Source organism: Onychostoma macrolepis, chromosome 02 (assembly GCF_012432095.1).
Source record: "Onychostoma macrolepis isolate SWU-2019 chromosome 02, ASM1243209v1, whole genome shotgun sequence".
NCBI lineage: Eukaryota > Metazoa > Chordata > Actinopteri > Cypriniformes > Cyprinidae > Onychostoma > Onychostoma macrolepis.
In genome coordinates, this window is record NC_081156.1 from 19512143 (window position 1) to 19532235 (window position 20093).

At 35.9% G+C, this 20093-nt stretch overlaps 4 protein-coding genes and 1 non-coding gene across 5 annotated transcripts; 1 reads left to right on the plus strand and 4 right to left on the minus strand.

The window, feature by feature from the left end:
* Window positions 1-39: 39 nt before the first annotated feature.
* rpl7 (ribosomal protein L7) lies at window positions 40-3423 on the minus strand. The gene is made up of 7 exons (XM_058754941.1): window positions 3368-3423; window positions 2696-2798; window positions 2429-2595; window positions 2092-2229; window positions 904-1013; window positions 564-781; window positions 40-95 (listed from the first exon to the last, which is right to left on the minus strand). The coding sequence occupies exons 1-6, from the start codon at window positions 3379-3381 to the stop codon at window positions 573-575; spliced, it is 741 nt and encodes a 246-aa protein (XP_058610924.1). The 5' UTR covers window positions 3382-3423; the 3' UTR covers window positions 40-95; window positions 564-572.
* On the minus strand, window positions 2295-2384 carry LOC131533485 (small nucleolar SNORD12/SNORD106). The gene has a single exon (XR_009269128.1). It is a non-coding gene; the product is annotated as a small nucleolar SNORD12/SNORD106 (small nucleolar RNA).
* A 145-nt stretch (window positions 3424-3568) lies between the features above and the next one.
* On the plus strand, window positions 3569-6380 carry rdh10b (retinol dehydrogenase 10b). Its single transcript, XM_058754930.1, has 6 exons — window positions 3569-4165; window positions 4817-5052; window positions 5159-5257; window positions 5342-5487; window positions 5594-5725; window positions 5809-6380. Exons 1-6 carry the CDS (start codon window positions 3892-3894, stop codon window positions 5930-5932), a joined length of 1011 nt encoding a protein of 336 aa, XP_058610913.1. The 5' UTR covers window positions 3569-3891; the 3' UTR covers window positions 5933-6380.
* Window positions 6381-9461: 3081 nt separating this feature from the next.
* Window positions 9462-13214, minus strand: ube2wa (ubiquitin conjugating enzyme E2 Wa). The gene is made up of 6 exons (XM_058751333.1): window positions 13094-13214; window positions 12447-12538; window positions 11326-11428; window positions 11081-11236; window positions 10918-10993; window positions 9462-10780 (listed from the first exon to the last, which is right to left on the minus strand). Exons 1-6 carry the CDS (start codon window positions 13106-13108, stop codon window positions 10767-10769), a joined length of 456 nt encoding a protein of 151 aa, XP_058607316.1. The 5' UTR covers window positions 13109-13214; the 3' UTR covers window positions 9462-10766.
* Window positions 13215-16716: 3502 nt separating this feature from the next.
* elocb (elongin C paralog b) lies at window positions 16717-20057 on the minus strand. The gene is made up of 5 exons (XM_058751227.1): window positions 20004-20057; window positions 19749-19829; window positions 19356-19384; window positions 19023-19166; window positions 16717-17415 (listed from the first exon to the last, which is right to left on the minus strand). Exons 3-5 carry the CDS (start codon window positions 19357-19359, stop codon window positions 17225-17227), a joined length of 339 nt encoding a protein of 112 aa, XP_058607210.1. The 5' UTR covers window positions 19360-19384; window positions 19749-19829; window positions 20004-20057; the 3' UTR covers window positions 16717-17224.
* Window positions 20058-20093: the final 36 nt, after the last annotated feature.

Below are 20093 nucleotides of genomic sequence, written 5' to 3' on the forward strand. Positions count from 1 at the left end.
CAATAAAGAGATGCCAAGAAATAAATTTTAAAACCAGTGTTTGTGTAAATGATTTTATTTTCCTCACAGACCAACAGCAGAAATGTTCCAAAAACCTGCAAGAGATAAATCAAAAAATTGTAGATTTAAAGTTTGACTTGAGAAGGGCAGTTAGTCATAAGTACAAAGACTGGGTCTAAATCCCAACGGGCCTTAAGAGGATATTCAAACCTCTGTAAATTTGCACAATTTCAAATTCTACTATGTGGTTAACCAGTAAAATCATGAACATGACTACCATACAAGTAATGCCTAAAGACCATTTTATATATTAATACATACAATAAACGGTTTACATACAGCACATAGTACACAGTATGCAAATGAACAAAGTACTATAACTCTACTACAGTTAATTTTACTTGATTAATTATAGCACATCATTCAGACTATGTAATAACACGTTTTTTCCCCCCTACAATCTACTAATAACCTGAATCGCACACACATTTCCGATATGGTCTGCAAGAACAAGCTGAATGCAAATTAAACTAAATGTCAGACTTCTGAGGGCAGATGCTCACCTAATGGTCTTAGTTCATCCTCCTGACGAGTCTGTTGATCTGATCCTCCCTGTTTCCTGCATCACCTCCCTCAACAAAGTGGGTGGTCTTCTTGTTCATGCCACCACGAGGGGAGGACAGTTTGAATGGCCAGAGGAAGTTGTTTGCATACTTGAAGTTCTTTCCAACGGTGTAGATCTCATGGATGAGATCCTCAACACAGATGATTCCGCAACGACCTGGAGAGATACAAATTATGCGACTAAATCTTTAAAAAAACAAAACAAAACAAAAAACACACACACACACTACTACTGTAATACCTAATGTTCAATCAGGGTGTGCACTGGCTTGTCCTTACCTAGGGACTTCTCGATAAGGGAGTTGTCTGTCAGTGGAATGCGCTGCTTCCTGATCTTGCCATATCCACGCTTGTAGATGAGCTCACGCACAGATTTAAGGTTGGGGTAACTGAAAACAAAAGCAATATGGGATTTTAGCAAGCATAGAAAATGCATGTAAGTGACAACACATCACATTTGACATTAGACATGCAGTTCACCCATAAATTAACTGTCTTCCTTAGAGGGTTACTCCACCCCAAAATGAGAATTTTGTCATTAATCACTTACCCCCATGTCGTCCCAAACCCGTAAAAGCTTCGTTTCGTCTTCGGAACACAATTTAAGATACTTTAGATGAAAACCGTGAGGCTTGTGACTGTCTCATTGACTGCCAAGTAATTAACACAGTCAAGGCCCAGATAAGTATGAAAAGCATTTTCAATATGAAGCGACGAGAATAGTTTTTGTACGCAAAGAAAATTATTTATTTTCTCTGCGTACAAAAAGTATTCTTGTTGCTTCATAAAATCAGATTGAACCACTGATGGCATCTTGACGATGCTTTTCATACTTTTCTGGGCCTTGACTGTGTTAATTACTTGGCAGTCAATGGGACAGTCACAAACCTCCCGGTTTTCATCTAAATATCTTAAATTGTGTTCGATAACAACAGCTTTACGGTTTGGGACTATGAAAAGTGATTAATGACAAAATTTTCGTTTTGGGGTGGAGTAACCCTTTAAATTGGTTTGGAGTAATATGAAGATGAACACATTGGAAACTTTAATTTTTGAGCAAAGTATACACTACTGTTTATAATTAGGGGTTAGCTTATGCTTTTAAAGACATGCTAGCCATTTATTTGACCCAAATTTGTAATTTCACAATATTGCTATATAAAGTTAATGTTATTTTATTCCAGTAATAGCAAATTACTCTAGTCTCGAGTAGAACATGATCCTTCAAAAATCGTTTTTATTATGCTGATTTGGTGCTTAAACATTTATCAATGTTGAAAACAGTTGCTCAACATTTGTGAAAACTGATCCCCAACCATCCTTGCTGGATAACTATTCATTTCTTTAAAAACAAATCTTTGAGCCCAAACTTTCAAGCAGTATTGTACCTTTAACCATAAGACAGCTGTAAATACACCATGGACATTCACAATTTATACATTCTCAACCCAAAACTTATTTACGTACCCCCAGGCAATGTAGGGCTCTGCAATTCGAAGCATGTTGATGGAGGCCTTGTTCAGCTTCACAAAGACACCGTTGAAGATCTGGCGGAGACGGAGCAGCTGAAGCACCTTGCGGACTTTGGGGCTGACACCATTGATACTGAGGACAAACAACGTATTACATCAACAACTTTCAATAGAGAGTTTCAATAAGATTAATACTTGGTGGTGGTTTCAGAGGATTTGGCTTATTTTCAAGAGGAATCACCATGGTCGATAAGACGGGGAAAAAAGAGCAACATCATTAACCACAACTGGTGACATCTGTCTGCAGCACGGCAGATAAACAAAAAACGTACCCTCTGATCCTGACGACAAAAGCCAGTTTTGGCTCAGCTGGGACGTAGAAGTTGCCTGCCTTGCGAGCCATTCTGCTCATGCGGATTTCACGCCTGTACATCTGCCTGTATTCTTTATGGTAAGCTTCAGCTCTCTTGAAGATGAGCTTCCTGGTGACTTTGCGGGCCTGTGGACATGAGAGGAGATGCTCAATGCTGATGCTTTTCAAATTTATTTTGACCTCTTTGGATACGACAAGGCAAGCAGGTAAAGTCTGAACCACTAACCTTCTTGTCAGCTGCCACCTTCTTCTGACGGACAGCCTTGATGGCAGCAAACCGCTGTCGCCTCTTCAAGAGGGTTTCAGGGACTGAGGGCACCTTCTTCTTTCTGATGAGAAACCAAAAAGTTGCACATTTGTCATTTTCTTGGTATCCACATTAGGCCTGCAGACCAGGCTATAATGACAACTGTCACATTTGAAAATAACAAAAAAGCACTCTCTACGTATAAACTACACAACCCAGATTTATATTATAAACAGTATATAACAACATAACCTTAGACTACTAGGCTACTTTTATTAATAGGAACAGTACTAGCGTGTAGCATAGCATCATGTCTTTGCCTTAAGTTAGCAGTCAGCTAATGACAGCAAGTAAATGTTGGCACGAACAAGAGTATTTCACAGCCTAATACCACATTTTGGTATTTACGTACAGACACGTTTTAATGTTATTACATGAACTGCTTTTTCACACGTTGCTGAGCTGATTCAATCCAGGCAGACTACACGACATTCCCATCAAATTTATTGATTCATCATTCCCCGCTGCTCCCAATTTTCCAATCATAATGCTTAAATATACATATATTGCACACTTAGGCTCCAAACAATACCGTATGAGCAATATTACAACCGATGGAAAAGGATTTAAATAGCACGGTATCCAACTTACGTTTCACCCGCCATTATCCCTACAGTAAAAGAGGCTTCTACGCATGCGCGGTGGAGTCTTATAAGCGAGGTCCTTCAGATTTCCGGTTATGTATTAGGTCTCCAGGTCTATTGCCTGCATTTTAAGAATAAAAGCTTAATAATTATTTTACTTTTAAGAGACTTTCTGGTTGCGCTGAAATTTTATCCTCTGAATTCATTATGTTGAGATGTAGATAGGCTGGAAACCGTGCATTAAATATGAAGCACACGCTATAACTGTTTTGCATAGCAGGCGGACACAAACACGCGTGGAAAGTTATGTAGTCAAGTTAGTTCGATCATATTTAAAGAGCTGGCGAGCCACAAAAATACATTGTTATGGGTAGAATTCATCCTGTCGTGAGGGGATCCAGCTTTTATCCAAGCCTCAACAGGGTGTTTCTTTGAGCACATTTGCGGTTCGATTTCTTTCTTTGCTGTTGGAATTGAAATTCGCTGTAATTTGTTTAGTTTGGCGAGTGGAAACAGAGGCACGCGTACATTATGAATATCGTAACTGAATTATTCGTGGTTACTTTTAAAATAATATGGTCGTTCCTACTGGCCGGTGCTAAATGGTTTATTCCTCCACGGGAAAAGAGTGTGGAGGGCCAAGTGTGTGTTATTACCGGTGCTGGAAGCGGTCTCGGGCGACTCTTTGCGCAGGAGTTTGCCCGGAGACGAGCGACCCTTGTGCTGTGGGACATCAACCGAGAGAGTAACGAAGAGACCGCGGAGATGGTGCGTGAAATCTACCGAGAAACGAAGCCCTCCGCTGGTGAGTTTAATAGTAAACGACCCTTTCCCCCTATTTTTAGTCTTTCACAAGCGTTTTATTTTATTATTATTGTAATAATGTACAATCAACTTCTTATGTAGCAATACATTTGTTAAAATAACGTTAATTGTCTTTGTTAACGTTACTTAATAAAATGCATTCTGTTCATTGTTAGTTCATGTTAGCTCACGTCCATTAAATAACTATAGAACTTTTGATTTCAGTAATGTATTAGTAAATGTTGAAATTAATTTTAAGAATTCATTTTTCATTGTTTTTTCTTTTCTGTTAACTAATACAGTTAATGAATAATAAATGAAACCTTATTGGAAAGTGTTAACAGTATACTTTTTTTCTTCCTTAACACATAATCCCATTTTTTTTAAGTAAACACGTGTGTACTCCCTAGTTAACCAAAGTAGAAAGTTTTTAAAGACTTTGTGTTTTATTAATCATAACTGATATTGATATTTCTTCAGTTGGTCAGAATTTAGTGGTTTTATTTTTAGTTGACAACTGTGTTAAATACATCAACAACCCTTCAGACCCTTCAAAATCAAAATGTAATTATTACTGGGATTAAATGGGATAAGACAGATTTAAACGGGTAAAAATGTGCAGTACTCTTACGTAATCTTTTTCTTTTTAAAGGGTCTTCAGATAGTGTTCAAGAGTTGCCTCTGTTCCAGCCGAAAGTTTACACATATGTTTGCGACGTCAGTAAACGCGAGAGTGTGTATTCGACTGCAGAGAAGGTGCGCAAAGAGGTGGGCAACATCGACCTGTTGATCAATAATGCTGGAGTTGTGTCAGGACATCATCTTCTCGAGTGCCCTGATGAGCTTATCGAGAGGACTATGATGGTCAACTGCCATGCTCACTTCTGGGTCAGTATGTGGCTTAAATCAACACCATTAATGTCATGTTTCGCACGGTCTTCTCTTTTCACATCTCGTGTTCATCTTCAGATTGTGTATATGTTTATATTCACAGACTGCAAAGGCTTTCCTTCCCAAGATGCTTGAGCTGAATCACGGACACATTGTAACTGTAGCTAGCTCACTGGGCTTGTTCACCACTGCTGGTGTAGAGGTAAGAAATGTTTCACTTTTTCCTTCCATCTAGTACAATGTACCACAGTATGTAACAAAGGCACCTTTCTCCTTTTCATTGTAGGACTATTGTGCAAGCAAGTTTGGAGCCATAGGCTTCCATGAGTCTTTGAGCCACGAATTGAAAGCAGCTGATAAGGATGGAATAAAGATGACGCTTGTCTGTCCTTTTTTAGTGGACACTGGCATGTTTAACGGATGCAAAATTAGGTTTGTGGTTTTTACTGCATATCCTTAATTTAATTCTGATGGCAAGACATGTTCTAATTTTGATTAATTTAATTGGTCTCTTACAATCTTTTATCTTTTTAAACAGGAAAGAAATGGCACCATTGTTTCCACCGCTAAAGCCAGAGCACTGTGTCAAACAGGCCATGAGAGCCATACTAACAGACCAACCAATGATCTGCACGCCACGAGTCATGTACATGGTCACCTTCATGAAAACGTAAGTGAATGTCAATAAAAACTTGAATATTCTTGTTTTATTGAATGTATTTATAATGGTCTTCAATCTCTCATATTTTGCAGTGTTCTGCCATTTGATGCCATTGTGTGCATGTACAGATTTATCGGGGCTGATAAATGCATGTACCCCTTTCTGGCTCAACGCAAGGAGTCCACGAACAACAATGAATCAAAGACTGGAATCTAACTGGTTCTGACTGAGCAACGCTGCTAAAGTCTGTTAGTTCCTCTGGAACGCTGAAACCTGTACATTGAATTTTTTTTCAGATGACATTTTGCTGTTAACTTTGAGGTTGCAATAATTTCAAAAGTAGAACACTATGTAGCGATTGGCTTTAATTATGAAATGCTGTGTGTTACTGTAAGGTTGCTTAAGGCCTGTCACCTATTTATATGTATTCACATTTTATTTGTCGAGTATTGTTGCTTTCCTCTCAACATTCCAAGACTTTGTCACTTTAGAGGTTTTATCCTCCCAATAACACTATGAAATGCACTATGTAATGAAAGTATTTCCTCTGGTTGCCTTTGTGGTCTTGATGTGTTGATGATTTGGGATAACACCAATGATTAAAGCAAAAGATTAGCAGAAATTGCCACAGATGCTTATTGTTGAATAAACAGCCTTTAAACTAGTCATGTACTGTTTCCGTTTTCCTTGATGCTACATGATGAAAAAGGTGATTTTATTTTTTAGAGTCATGGCAAATTTCCAAACAAGGTGGAGGTTAACTTTCACTGGCCCACTAGTCATTAGCGTGCAAGAGTGCACCTGAAAAATTACATCATAACAGGAGTTCTGACCTTTGTCATAAAAAGTCTTATTCGTTGCCTTTTTCTCTATCACACTTTAGAAATCATGAGAAATTATATATCAATTGAAAACTTAAAATCTCAAAATTCATCCTTTGAAAAGCATTTTAAAATCAGATATTGCATTGCCATGAAAATGGAAAATCAAAATCATGTTAGAAAATGTTTTCGTTCATGAATTATAAAAAAAGTTTGGATAGTTCACCTTCACGTCTATGTTCAAAAATGACAGTTATGAGGTTAAATCCATGCTTAAAATCCATCATTTTCTCCACTTTGAATGGTAGATCCCATTTCTTTATGCATTCAGCTGCAAGAAACATTCCAAAGCATTTAACAGCTAATAAACCGCTATAACCTGTGAATATATGCCTTGTTAATAAATGATCTTTGAGGTCAGTTGAAAGCACAAAGCAGTAAAAATAAGTATTATGTATATTATACATTTACTTTCTACTATATAAATTGAATAGTCAGGTGCGGATATGAGATGTGTATAAAATACATCTGAAAATATTATGTAACTGAACATGCATGAGAAGTTTTAACAGAATGATAAGGGCTTCTTAGGGAAAGGATGAGGCTTGTTTTTAATGTGCATTTTCTAGAGAAAAAATTAATGCAGAGAAAACATTGCTGAAATAAGAGAATTAAATAAATGCTGATATAAATGTATATCTGTTCATTAATTACAATGTTATTTATTCATTTTATGTACAAGTCATTTAAGCCCCTCTAATAGTCCTATCACCTACACTTTAAAATGAATGTATTGTATGAAGTAGAGGATGTGACTACATTATGTAAAGCCTGATACGCAGAGTCTTTCCCTGCCCACTCACTTGCGGAAATACCAGTGACTGTAGGAGAGAAATATCAGGCATATTTATCAATGGAGTGATAAAATAAGGGAATCACATTCAAATGCCATAAAACAGATTCAAAATACATATGCTTGTTCCTGGCCAGAGGGAAAATGGGATTCCTCTCAATAGTCTGATAGTCAAATCAGGAATGGGCTCACAGTCGAGTCCGGCCTTTAGTCCATACCTTTGCAGTGCTCTGCATTATATATGTTTAACAAGTGTCAAAATCATCAAAATGACATCTATGTAATTTTACTTCAGACAGATTATTAAGAAAGCTGCCAGTGTTACTCATGGCACTGCCTTACAAAAACCTGACAGTTCATACACTGACAGCTCAGTGAATAAAAGCCAACAAGTGACGCCTGTCTGTGGATTAGATAACTCCACTTTCAGCCTAAATACCAGCAAACAATAAAGAGCCCCTTGTACAAACTCAAAGTATGCAGCTAATTCCTCATTAGAGATGACAGCATAAAAGAAAGAACGGTTGATGTGTAGCAGCCCATTGTAAGGTGTTTGTGATGTGCTTTCACTGGAATCTGTAGTATCAGTTATTAATTATGCACTGACAATTATTTTGCTTCACCAAGAATTGCTTTGAGAGAGACTGTAGTTTACATCTGACAAGTTATATATCTGAACCTCTATCATTTATACGTCCCATAGCTCTTTATATACAGCGGGTAATTTTACGAAACCACTTACTTTCTTAGTTTCAGCTATGTTTTGTAATCATCAAATTAGTAAACTTGAACTTTTCTGCTAATTTTTATATTTGCAGATTGTTTTATCAAAAGGAAAAACTCAATTTCAGTTTATATCAGAGTCATTGCATCACTGCCCTGTTATCTCAGTAACGTTGGTTTAGTAATTCAATTACACTGAGCCAAGAAAAGCCGAGAGCTTCCCTGCGTGGGGCTCTCCCAAATCTAGACCCTCTGACTAACAGGTTTAGCCTTGGCCTGTTAACTTCCTTGAAAATGAACAGGCATGAGAGATTACTGATACACAGTCAATCCCGTTCCCTTTACCAGGAAATGACACCCACTCCCACACCGTGCTCATTTGGATGATACCGTTACACTGCCGTAACGATGATGTCACAGACACATTTCAAGAGAACAGATATCCCATGAGGAAGATCCTAAAGCATTCATACTCCAGTGGATTTCCATCTGACGGAGGAGAAAATTCCGATGATTGTATTATTCATCAGTCAGAGGGCTTTGGAATCACATCTGTAGAAAAATTCCAGACGACTTTTTTATAATATGTCTCACTGCTATTAGTTTTGAATAGATGATTCACTGAGAAAACTTACATCTAGACAGTTATACACACTGTACAAACAGTAAGAATCATTCTTGATGACTAGTTTACCCCTGCTGACGCCTTGTAACTACTGTAACAACTTCTTGTAGCTTCATTCTTCACAATTTTATAATAATAAGAAGAAAATAATTATCTGGAATAACCTATAGTCTTCCCAGTTACTCATTCAGGCTCTATTTTAATGGCCTCCATTTCTCATTCAAAACAATATAATACACAAAAATACATGGTAAAAAGTGCTACAATTACACTATTACCATTTAATGGTTTAACCTACTAATATCTTAGTACTGTTGTTAGCACATTAAATGTTCTGATACCATTTTTTAGAACAGAAATTGACCTAGCATCAAAACTTAAACTACCATTCAAAACATGTCTTTTTTCTTTTAGAAATTAATACTTTCATTCAGCAAACATTCATTAAATTGTTCAAAAGTGACTTACATTGTTACTTTCTACTCATCGGAAAATCCTGAATGCATCAGTTTTCACAAAAATATTAAGCAGCACAACTGTTCTCAACATTAACGATAAGCAATGTTGCCTGAGCACCAAATCAGAACGTTAGAATGATTTCTAAAGGATCATGTGACACTGAAGACTGGAGTACTCGCTACTGAAAATTCAGCTTTGCCATCACAGGAATAAATTGACATATTTAAATGTGTTAAAACAGAAAACAGTTATTTTAAATTGTAATACTTTTTCACAATATCACTGTTTTTTTACTGTATTTTTTTAATCAAATAAATGCAGCCTTGCATTAAAAAAATCCAACCCTAAACCTATGAACAGTAGTTTAGTGGGTGGCAGCAACAAACATGAACTTGAATGTAACATATCTATTCACATTACTGTGCTTCCCTCTAGTGGACAGATCAGCATTCAATCACAAACGAGCATTAATGGTGGTGTGTGTAATAGACATAACTGACTTTTATAAAACACACTGTTTGTATACCATCAGAGTCCTACAGTTTTGAGGATAACTTCATAACTCAAACAATATTTGAAGCCACAAAATATACATTTACAAAGTAGTCTAATTGAAATACATGACAGCATTTCAAAATATATTACTTTAATAAGAACATTTCTTTTAAATAAAGTTAAATAAAGTTTTAACAAAACAATGAAGACAAACTTTACTTTTTCTAATGCTAATGGCATGGAAAAGTCATCTTTTTAAAAGAACCTTTCCCAGCACAGTAGGATAAATCATGAAATCAAACAGAGAATTTTAATATTACTAGATAGAGCTTTACATAAAAGAAAAAGTGATTATGCGTAAAGTTATCTCTTGTTTTAACTACACAAAACGGGGGTCTATCTATAAAACCAGTGCTTAAATCCTAACCCATAAAGCATTTGTGTAATTCCAAATACCCTTTAAGATCATGTCATATGATGAACACCCTGCATTAAATCTGTACATATCTGTAAATGTGACGTTTATCAGAATAGTACTATACACCACACCCAGCTACAATATTCAACTTAAAATGGCTTACGGTTTAAAAGAAACTATGGTTTTAAAATATACAGCTAAAATATTACATTAAATACATGTAAAAATGTGCCCTGTTCGAATTTCACAGTGCATAACCAAGCAAGGACAGACATCTGTCTCTGTTTTTGATGACTGATCCATTACAGTAGCTGGTTTTCTGATTTGCACTGACTTTCCTTTTATTCCAAACCCACATTGACGTAATTATTGCACAATCAGTGCAAACCCTTAGAGGCTTATGAAAGAAAACAATACAATGTAAATCAAACATAAAAAAAAAAGCTCCACATCTTGCTTCCATCAGAATATACTTGCCGGGTGGGTTACATTCCTGCAGTTTTTAAGCACTTTTTCCAGTCAGCAGAAGTGTACGCCTAATCCATACATAAATCACCACTCCAGGGTCTGCTGGTTCAGTCTTAACCCAAAGACTGTATTATAAAGTACTTGATGTACTTGGAAAAGTCTGTTTATATATCAAAATGGTGTGGATACTAGCATGTATCATCTGAAAAACAAAAGAAGAAGACATGAATTTAGCATGCAGAGAGAGCAGAGCAAACAAAGTGATTTGAACTTTGGTCAGACACTAAAATATCTGATACTAAAATAACTCGCATGAAAAGAACAACGGGATACACTCACCATGATACCACCACTTGGTTTTCTTTGGATTCTTATTACATGTTTTTACATAAAAGGAGTTATCTGGAGGACGTCGCTGAAAAGCAAACAGTTCATTAGACAACCGTAATAAATGAATTTCATTAACCTTCCCCAATTTGGTTCATTTAAAGGTAAAATTTACCTTTTCTTTGCAGCTTGAAAGCATGCTAATAATGCTTAAACAAACAGATTGCACAGACAGAGCTGGTGACCAGTCCTCCGTTAAAATAGATAAACAGATGTGACCGTTGCTATAGACGTGCGGATGGATGGGTATATTCTCTCCAGTGAACATTACCTAGAAACAGTATATATCAGCAACAAGCATTCAGCTTTTTCACGTAGACAAAAAAAACACCAATATATTTTAAAAGATTCATAGTTTACCTGAGGTGAATCAAAAGGATATCGACTACTGAATTTGAAGAGGAGCTGAAACTTCTCTCCTTCATAGAGAGTACCTGGAGCACCTTCCATATCTATAAACCACCTGGACAAACACAAAGGTTTGTATATGAGAATACAATCATATTATATATATATATATATATATATATATATATATATATATATATACACACACACACACACACACATACATATATATATATATATATATATATGTGTGTGTGTGTGTGTGTGTTAACCCATTCAGTACAGAAAATTAAATAGTTTAAAGAACTACTTTACCCAGAAATGAAAATTGATCATTTACTCACCCTCATGCCATTTCAAACCCCTGAAACACTATCTTCAAAACACTATTGAATCTATTTGAATGAAATCTGGGAATTTCTGTCCCTCCACTGAAAGTCCATTCTTTCAAGACTTTGATGATTTTAAAGGTGTATAAAAACCTGCATGTGATGCAAATATGTTTAAGCATTTGTTCACTACTTTTTAAGTGTTCTATGTATGTGTCAATCAATATTTATGTGTGAATAAAAGCGATCATGTCTCTTCAAAGACTTGGATCAAACAATATTGATAACATTTACAATCTCTTTATAAACTTTTTTTTTTTTTTTTTTTACTAGTAAAAGTTTTGGTTACATGGACAGAAATCTCTCAGGTTTCATTAAAATATATCTTCATTTGTGTTTCAAAGATGAATTAAAGTCTCATAAATTTGCAATGACATAAGGGTGAGTAAATGAAACTGAAGTAGTAATTTAGTATTCAAAAGTGGAGGAAGATAATCCTGGGCTTAAAAGGGCGGAGTTTAAAATGATTACATTTTTGGAGAAGTCCACATACTTCACACTTCTGTCATTTCTACTGGAAGATCCAGTACTGATACTGATTAAACATTATGAGGTCAAAACATTTAAAAAAAAAAAATAAAGCATGAATTAATTGTTCACAAATAAATATATTACATGCATTTAGAAAATACATGAATTTTCATGTCATGCCAAATTTAAGGAAAGGTTACAGGTTGTCAAAATATAATCCAGCCTCAACTGTTGACTGCTCGATCTTGCATCTTTACACATCTCACAACTTACTCAGTGATTGTGTCCTGCACACTTCTCTCATTAAGTGTCATTCCAGGAGGTGGATCACTTTGCAATGCCAACAATTCCTTTTGTAATCGCTTCTGGAAAGTGAAAATAACTTGATTTAAGGGATAACTCAAAGTAAAAACAGGACAGCCCTCATTATATCGTTCTAAACCACCAATTCATCGTTTTAATACAAAGTGTGTAATTTTAAACCCTTAACAACACTTAATTAAGTCCTATTGTCCGAAAAGTACTGAAAAATACAACTAGCAAACAGACTGCTAACAGCGAGCTAGTCAAACAAACGAGTTGCGTTGCTATAGAAGCTAGCGATTAAACAGCATTATTTACAGCTTCGGAAGAACTCTACTACATAATTCCAGTTTCACATCTCTTTATAAGTATCTTCTTCCACCGCCACAACAGTATGTGATGTGACAGCATAGAGTTTGCTGGGTTGTCAGACTGACTGGACGTTAGCTTACAAAGTAAACAAATGTGCGTACAAATGAAAGAGCTGACTGTCCTGGGTTCAGATTAGCACTGGCAGGGACTCTGGACGAAACACGGTACATGTCACAGCTATGTGTGAAAAATTATTTATAATGTTATTTGAAAATAGTTGCTTGTGTGTGTCGGGAGATACTCACCTGCATAGACGCCATGATGGAAAGCCCCTGTAGAGAGGCGATTGGCCGAATGACGTCTGATCAGGGTTTTTTTCACGGAACCGCAATGCAACAACATTAACAGTTTGCAACAATGTTTAGGGGGAGGTACTACAGGTGAACATGCTAACATCCACTTATACTAGCCGAAATACTCTAAAAATCCTCTTTTTTACGTAAGTAAATACAAAACAATTGTATTGTAACGTTATGTGTTAACTAACTGAGTCAGGCATCATTTAAATAGGGAGACTGCGCTTGTTGCCACAATATTTTCTCCAGTAAATATTTCTCAGGGTGATTTTATTTTTAAGAGTCAATATCCTATATGTACATACCTTGAATTAATTAATTTTCTCCGTTATAGCAGACAAAAAGTTCATTGACATTTTGTGACAACGTGCCCTGCTATGTAGGATAAGTTGTCACAGTGGGCCCTGCCAAGTAACACAGCTAAATGTAAAAAGTAGAATGACGAAAGCATTAAAGGAAACATTAAAATAAATAAAAAATGTTTTAATGTCATATTTTATACATTTAAATGTCTCTCTCTCTGTATATATATATATATATATATATATATATATATATATATATATATATATACACACACATATATACAGTCATGGCCAAAAATATCGGCACCCTTGGTAAATATTATCAAAGAAGGCTGTGAAAATTTATCTGCATTGTTAATCCTTTTAATCTTTTATTTTAAAAATTCACAAAAATCTAACCTTTCATTGGATAATATCATTATGAAAGAAATGTTTTTCACTAATACACATTGGCCACAATTAACGGCACCCTTTTATTCAATACTTTTTGAAACCTCCATTTGCCGGTTTAACAGCTCTAAATTTTCTCCTATAATGCCTGACAAGAGATCAGAGACCATTCCTTCATCCAGAATCACTCCAGATCCTTCAGATTCCCCGCTCCATGTTGGTGCTTCTTCTCTTCAGTTCACCACTCATTTTCTATAGGGTTCAGGTCAGAGGACTGGAATGGCCATAGCAGAAGCTTAGTTTTGTGCCCAGTGACCCATTTTTGTGGTTTGTGTTTGGATTGTTGTACGGTTGGAAGATCTAAACATGGTCCATTATAAGATTTCTAACAGAGTCAGTCACTTATTGATTTTTTCTCTGTTGGTATTTGATAGAATCCATGATGCCATGTGTCTAAACAAGATGTCCAGGACCTCCAGCAGAAATATAGGCCCACAACATCAAAAATACAGCAGTATATTTCATTGTACACATGGGGTACTATTTATCCCTGTGTTCACCAAACCCATCTTGAGTGTTTGCTGCAAAAAAGCTAATTTTTTAGTTTCATCTGACCATAGAAGCCAGTCCCATTTGAAGTTCCAGTCGTGTCTGATAACTGAATATGCTGGAGTTTGTTTTTGGATGAGCGAGGAGAATTTTTCTTGAAACCTTCCCAAGCAACATGTGGTGATGTAAGTGCTGTTTGACAATTTTCTTTAAGGTTTTCTGACCCCGAGACTCAACTATTTTCTACAATTCTCCAGCTGTGGTCCTTGGAGAGTCTCTAGCCACTCAAACTCTGCTTCTCACCGTGCATTAGGACGATATAGACACACGTCCTCTTCCAGGCAGTTTCATACAAGGGCGTAACCATGGTATAGATATTGGGGGGGTCCAAATGTGAACAAACCCAATAGTAAGCAAATAGTGGCACTTATCTGCACCTCTGCATTGTAATACATTATAAAATAGTATGCAATAACTTATTGAGTGTCATTTTTACATTTTATTTAAAATTATTAGGACAAAAGCCCTCCCTACACCTACCCTAACCCTACCCGATACTTTATGTTCAACTTTTTGATTATTTACTTCATTTTTATTGGAAAATAAATGCTTTTCTGATGTGATTTGAAATTTAAAAAGGGAGAAAAAAAGTTCGCCAAAAGGCAGATTCGAACCCCCGTCGAGCGTGTCAAAAGAAGCGTAACACACGCTTTACCATCTGCGCCACTGAATCTAACGAATGATAACCGTCTTTTGCTAATTTGTAAATAGCCTCTGTCAACAACATGGATATTGGCACTTAGACACTCCGATTTTTTGTATTTTTATTCCCAACAATTAAACAAGTTACCGTCTGAAAAAAAAAGGCGAATGTCCGCCTGTTCGTCCGGTCCTGCTTCTTTGTTTTAGCTCCTACCTTCATTTCATTTAAGCACCAGTTACAGTCGGACTGAGCGGTTTTTTCAAACGATGCCGCAAGCCGGCGTTTACGGGCTCAACCAAGTGTACAATCGAGGGGTGGTGGTCACACAGTTTTGTTTCCCTTGTTTTTCCTAAATTGAAAGTAAATCGGAAATAACAGATCCACTAGGCTACAACCAGGGTTCATTAAAGGAGGGAATACCATATGTCACATATTACAATATAATAGGCCTATTATTGGGGCAGATTGGTATTTTTCCAATTTTGGGGGGGACACGTCCCCCCCAAAGTATATGGTGGTTACGCCCATGGTTTCATAACATTTTATGTTGATTGGAAATTCTTAATTATTGCCCTGATGGTGGAAATGGGAATTTTCACTGTTCTAGCTCTTTTCTTAAAGCCACTTCACTAATTTGTGAAGCTCAGTTATCTTTTGCTGCACATCAGAAATATATTCTTTGGTATTTCTCATTGTGATGGATGATTAAGGGAATTTGGGCTTTGTTTTCCCTCCTATTTATATTTCTGTGAAACAGGAAGCCATAGCTGGATACTTTCATGTTCATAATCACCCTGGAGTGCTCAAAATTGTGAATATGAATGGGACTATACTTCAGAGACATTTTACTCAAAAGAATTTCTAGGGGTACCAATAATTGTGTCCAACGTGTATTTGAGAAAAACATTTATTTCATAATGATATCCCCCCCCCCCCCATTTTAAATTCATACTATCCAATGAAAGGTTATATTTTTGTGATTTTTTTAAATAAAAGATCAAAAGGATTAACAATGCAGATTAATTCTCACAGCCTTCTTTGATCATATTTACCAAGGGTGCCGATATTTTTGGCCATGACGGTGTATATATATATATATATATATATATATATGTTTTCTTAAAATTTGATAATTCATTTATATCTGCAGGATATTCCTTTTATATCATTGTAAACCTAGCTAGAATTATCACTTGGTGTCATTTACTTTCAAAAAAAGCAAACAAAATGCAATGTCCCCCATGGAGAACAGAAGAAATATTCAATTTAAACTGTTGAAGGAAACTTCTTTTTAGGATTTAATGCTTAATGTGTCACTATTTGATTTAAAGTGATAGTTCACCCAAAATTTTCACATTTTGTCATCATTTACTGCCTACCAAAACAAACTTTTGTTGGCCCCCATGGACTCCCACAGTATGGGAAAAAACAAACAACAAAAAAAAAAACTCAATACACAAGTCTGTTTGGTTACCCACATTCTTCAAAATATCTTCTTTTTATAAATTCATACAGGTTTGGAACAACTTATGAGTAAATGATGACAGAATTTTCATTTTGGGCAAACTATCCCAGGGTTACGTGCACATATGTAATCCACAAAGCAGAATAAAATGAACTAAATATTTCCAAGAACAGCTGATTTTATTCATTAAACAACTGATGAATGACTACTGCGGACAATTACAAGACTTTTGTCTGATGAATCCACATGCAGAAAAGGTATAACATCTATTTCAACTGAATTTTTAACTTGTTAACATAAACAGATACATTATAAAATTACATGTCTGTCAGGTAACGTAAAATAATCTAGTCATTAAAATATTTAATATGAGAGCATCACTTCATGCATCTTTATTTTGCAATACATAAATTATCAAGTTAATACTGGGTCAAAGCTTAAAATAATAAAAAGTAGAGATCCACGAATGAAAAAAAAAAAAAAAAATGGGGAAAAAATTACAGGTTAATATAACAAATGACTAAACACAATTATACTTCTAATTCAACACACCATATCTCTGTTTGCGAACCTAAATGTATTAAAGCAATAAAATAAACCAATAATATTTTGCTTTTCATATTTATTCTGTATCCAGACATGTATACGAGTGTTTCTTTTTTTTATGTTTAACAATCTAAGAAGTTTGCAGCCATCAGAAGCTCCAGCGCTATCTCTGGGGCAATAGGAAATTCTGGGATTTCTGTTGAACTATTAGTATAGCGGACTTTATATGTAAAGTACATGCACACTTTAGAAAGAACGTGAGATGGAATCTCTCGAAAGTTGACCTCATTTGTTTCATTCTCAGCAAACTGGCCTGAAAAACAGATAAAGCTATGTTACTATCACGTTAATGCTTTATTAAGATAAACACAAAAAAAGAAAAATTACACACTTACAATACATAAAAAATCAAATGTAAAGAAATACAGAGAATGTTGAATAACTACTGTTGGGCAAAAGTCAGTAAGGATCCTACAGTAGAGCCCTGCACAGGCCTCAAATTTAGGCCCTAGGCTGGCCCGTGTTCGACAGCTTATCAGAATTACCGGCCCAAGCCTGACCCGAGCCCGTCTTTTTTTCCCCCTTCTCCCAAAACAGCTTATGTTTCAGCTATTAAAATAGTTCAGTTTTGGATGTAATGGCAAAGCGATTATATTTACTTTAGTTTTTTTATTAAGTTAATTTAGAAAAACGTTTGGATCATTTTTTGTTAGTTAAATATAAGTTTTTGTTTTTTAAAGTAACGACCAAGTGGTCAGCGGAAGACAGTGAGCTGATCATAGCCTGTTTGATCAATTTAGCCTTCTCAAATCATCACGACTTGCCTAAAATAAAATCTATAGATAAAAAACAGTTCAAGCATATAACAATGTTTAAACGTTAAACCTAGATAAATGTGCGCTATATCCAATAGTTTGTGCCGAGAGAGGAAGCTAAAGCGCGATTTGCAGGACATGGAGGCGCCAGCGTTATCACTTGCATTTTTTTCAGTGAAAACTTAAAATAGGCTACGCCGTCATTTTTGCTCATAAAGGTAAGAGTAATACATCATTCGGAACGGTAAAGGGTCTACTTTTATTTGTGTGCACTCACAATATCAACAAAACGTTGTGCTTTTATAAAATAAAGAAAACAAACATGATGCGCTTTCTGCCGTCTAGGTCTTGAACAGGAGCGCTTCACAAAAATGAACCGAAACTCAGTGAATACATGCCTCACAGACATGATAAATATATCTATAGAAATCTTTAAATTACTACTTAACGAAATAAAACAAATTGAAAACAAAAACTCTTTCATTATAATCATAATCCGTAAAGATGCACTTCTCTCTAAAGGCACGTTTAATGAGGAGATTGAGTCAGGATCTGCAACTTCATCTTTGCGATACTGACTCAGAAAACACTAGTTTATAAGTAAATAATTCAAATATCTCCTTACTGTTTCCCCTGGACACGTTCATGGTAATTACTTTTGCTAGGGCTTTGTGGCAAGTGTTAGCCTATTGCGTGCATTTGAACACAGAACTCTTCAGCTGCACTGACGGCACGCTCTCTGCTGCTGCTGGACACTAAACACTATCAAGCTGCTCTTGACAGTCGTGGTAGCACGGTCTTGTGTCGTTTCCACCAGTACGTCAATTTTTTTTCATCACTAATTGATGGATGTCTAAAATATAAAAATAAGGAGAAGCCTAAAACAGGCCTGAGGCCTGGCCTTAGCGGCGTTAAAAAAAAGTTTGGGCCTGGGCTGAAATGCAGGGCTCTATCCTACAATACCAGGAAAACAATAATAAAAAAAATATAGAATACTAAATAAACAATGCAGTACTAATCATTTAAAATTTAAGAAAATACTGATAGATTTAATTTAAATTAACGTATTCCACTGTTATTCATTTATTTTTCAACAAATACTCACCAGGACCACTAAGCATAGCTTTGATTGTTCCAGACGTCAGAGCATGTTCTCTCTTCACGATAAACTCATGGCCATCAGAGGAGATCAATTTCACGTACATGGCATCTGGCCCTTCACAGCCACCATAGGTTTTTTCTTCTCCGTCTAAAATGTATTAATTTGATCAAACACTCAAGCCACCAACATAATATCATTCATATTGGGGGTACAATATTTATATCCTTTAATCTAAGAAATGTATTTAAAAAAAATACCACATGGTTTATTCTCCCAATAACACAAACTCACTAGGTCCAGGATAAGTACTTTATTAATTTGTTTACAAAAACTTACCCATTTTTACCACCTTCCCTTGTCAGTCTCTGAAATATTACGAGAGAAATGAACAGTTTTGACCCCACAAAAATATAATGCAACGTTAGTAACAGCACATACAGATGTTCATGAAGATGCTTGCCAAGGACCAAATATCTATGTATTCTGCTTTATAATTAAAAAAATAGCAGTTATTTATATTGGCATTTGGCACAAAAATAAAACAGCTCCACTAGTCTTGTGAAAGTGTGGGCCATGCATGCACTACAATAAATCATAGGCAATTAGTTAACTTGCCAGTTAGCTCAAGCACAGCGTACAAATCGCATTTTCCATAAATATTCCAGTAGACAGCATTCGCACGAATCAAGATTAAACAGTCATAATTAAATACACGATATAATGTCTCACCTCACTAAAATCGAGCTGGTCAGGGAAATTTTTTCAGTTTTCTCTCCGATTAGCTTCTGGCAACTGCTTCTTCTGTTGTCACTGCCGACAACAGGAAACATTTGTTCGGCAGAGAATCAATGCACTTCCGTTGTATATATTACACAATAAGAGTCCTGCTCAATATGTTTTAATAATTAATAACACATCAGAATTTAGTGTTTTCGGTTGAAGTGTCTTTCAAGTGTAATGTGTAAGATATATACTTATTCACACCTGTGAGGTTTTCGAGTAGCCCATCATTATGTGGAGTGCATGTGTGCTCGCAGACCAAACTGCTTCCGGTGTTTAGTCGTATTGCTGCTG

What these genes read in the sequence shown, in the direction of transcription:
- rdh10b (XM_058754930.1), top strand. Translation starts at nt 3,892, where the DNA reads ATGAATATCGTAACTGAATTATTCGTGGTTACTTTTAAAATAATATGG. An exon ending in AGAAACGAAGCCCTCCGCTG is followed by an intron (nt 4,166 to 4,816) that starts GTGAGTTTAATA and finishes TTCTTTTTAAAG; the next exon opens with GGTCTTCAGATAGTGTTCAA. An exon ending in TTTAACGGATGCAAAATTAG is followed by an intron (nt 5,488 to 5,593) that starts GTTTGTGGTTTT and finishes CTTTTTAAACAG; the next exon opens with GAAAGAAATGGCACCATTGT.
- rpl7 (XM_058754941.1), bottom strand. An exon ending in TTTGTCGTCAGGATCAGAGG is followed by an intron (nt 2,230 to 2,428) that starts GTACGTTTTTTG and finishes GTTTGTCCTCAG; the next exon opens with TATCAATGGTGTCAGCCCCA. An exon ending in GAGCCCTACATTGCCTGGGG is followed by an intron (nt 1,014 to 2,091) that starts GTACGTAAATAA and finishes TTTTGTTTTCAG; the next exon opens with TTACCCCAACCTTAAATCTG.
- elocb (XM_058751227.1), bottom strand. An exon ending in AGCTATGCTTAGTGGTCCTG is followed by an intron (nt 17,416 to 19,022) that starts GTGAGTATTTGT and finishes TCTGTTTTTCAG; the next exon opens with GCCAGTTTGCTGAGAATGAA.
- ube2wa (XM_058751333.1), bottom strand. An exon ending in ATCCTTTTGATTCACCTCAG is followed by an intron (nt 11,237 to 11,325) that starts GTAAACTATGAA and finishes TACTGTTTCTAG; the next exon opens with GTAATGTTCACTGGAGAGAA. An exon ending in TTTCAAGCTGCAAAGAAAAG is followed by an intron (nt 10,994 to 11,080) that starts GTAAATTTTACC and finishes TTTGCTTTTCAG; the next exon opens with CGACGTCCTCCAGATAACTC.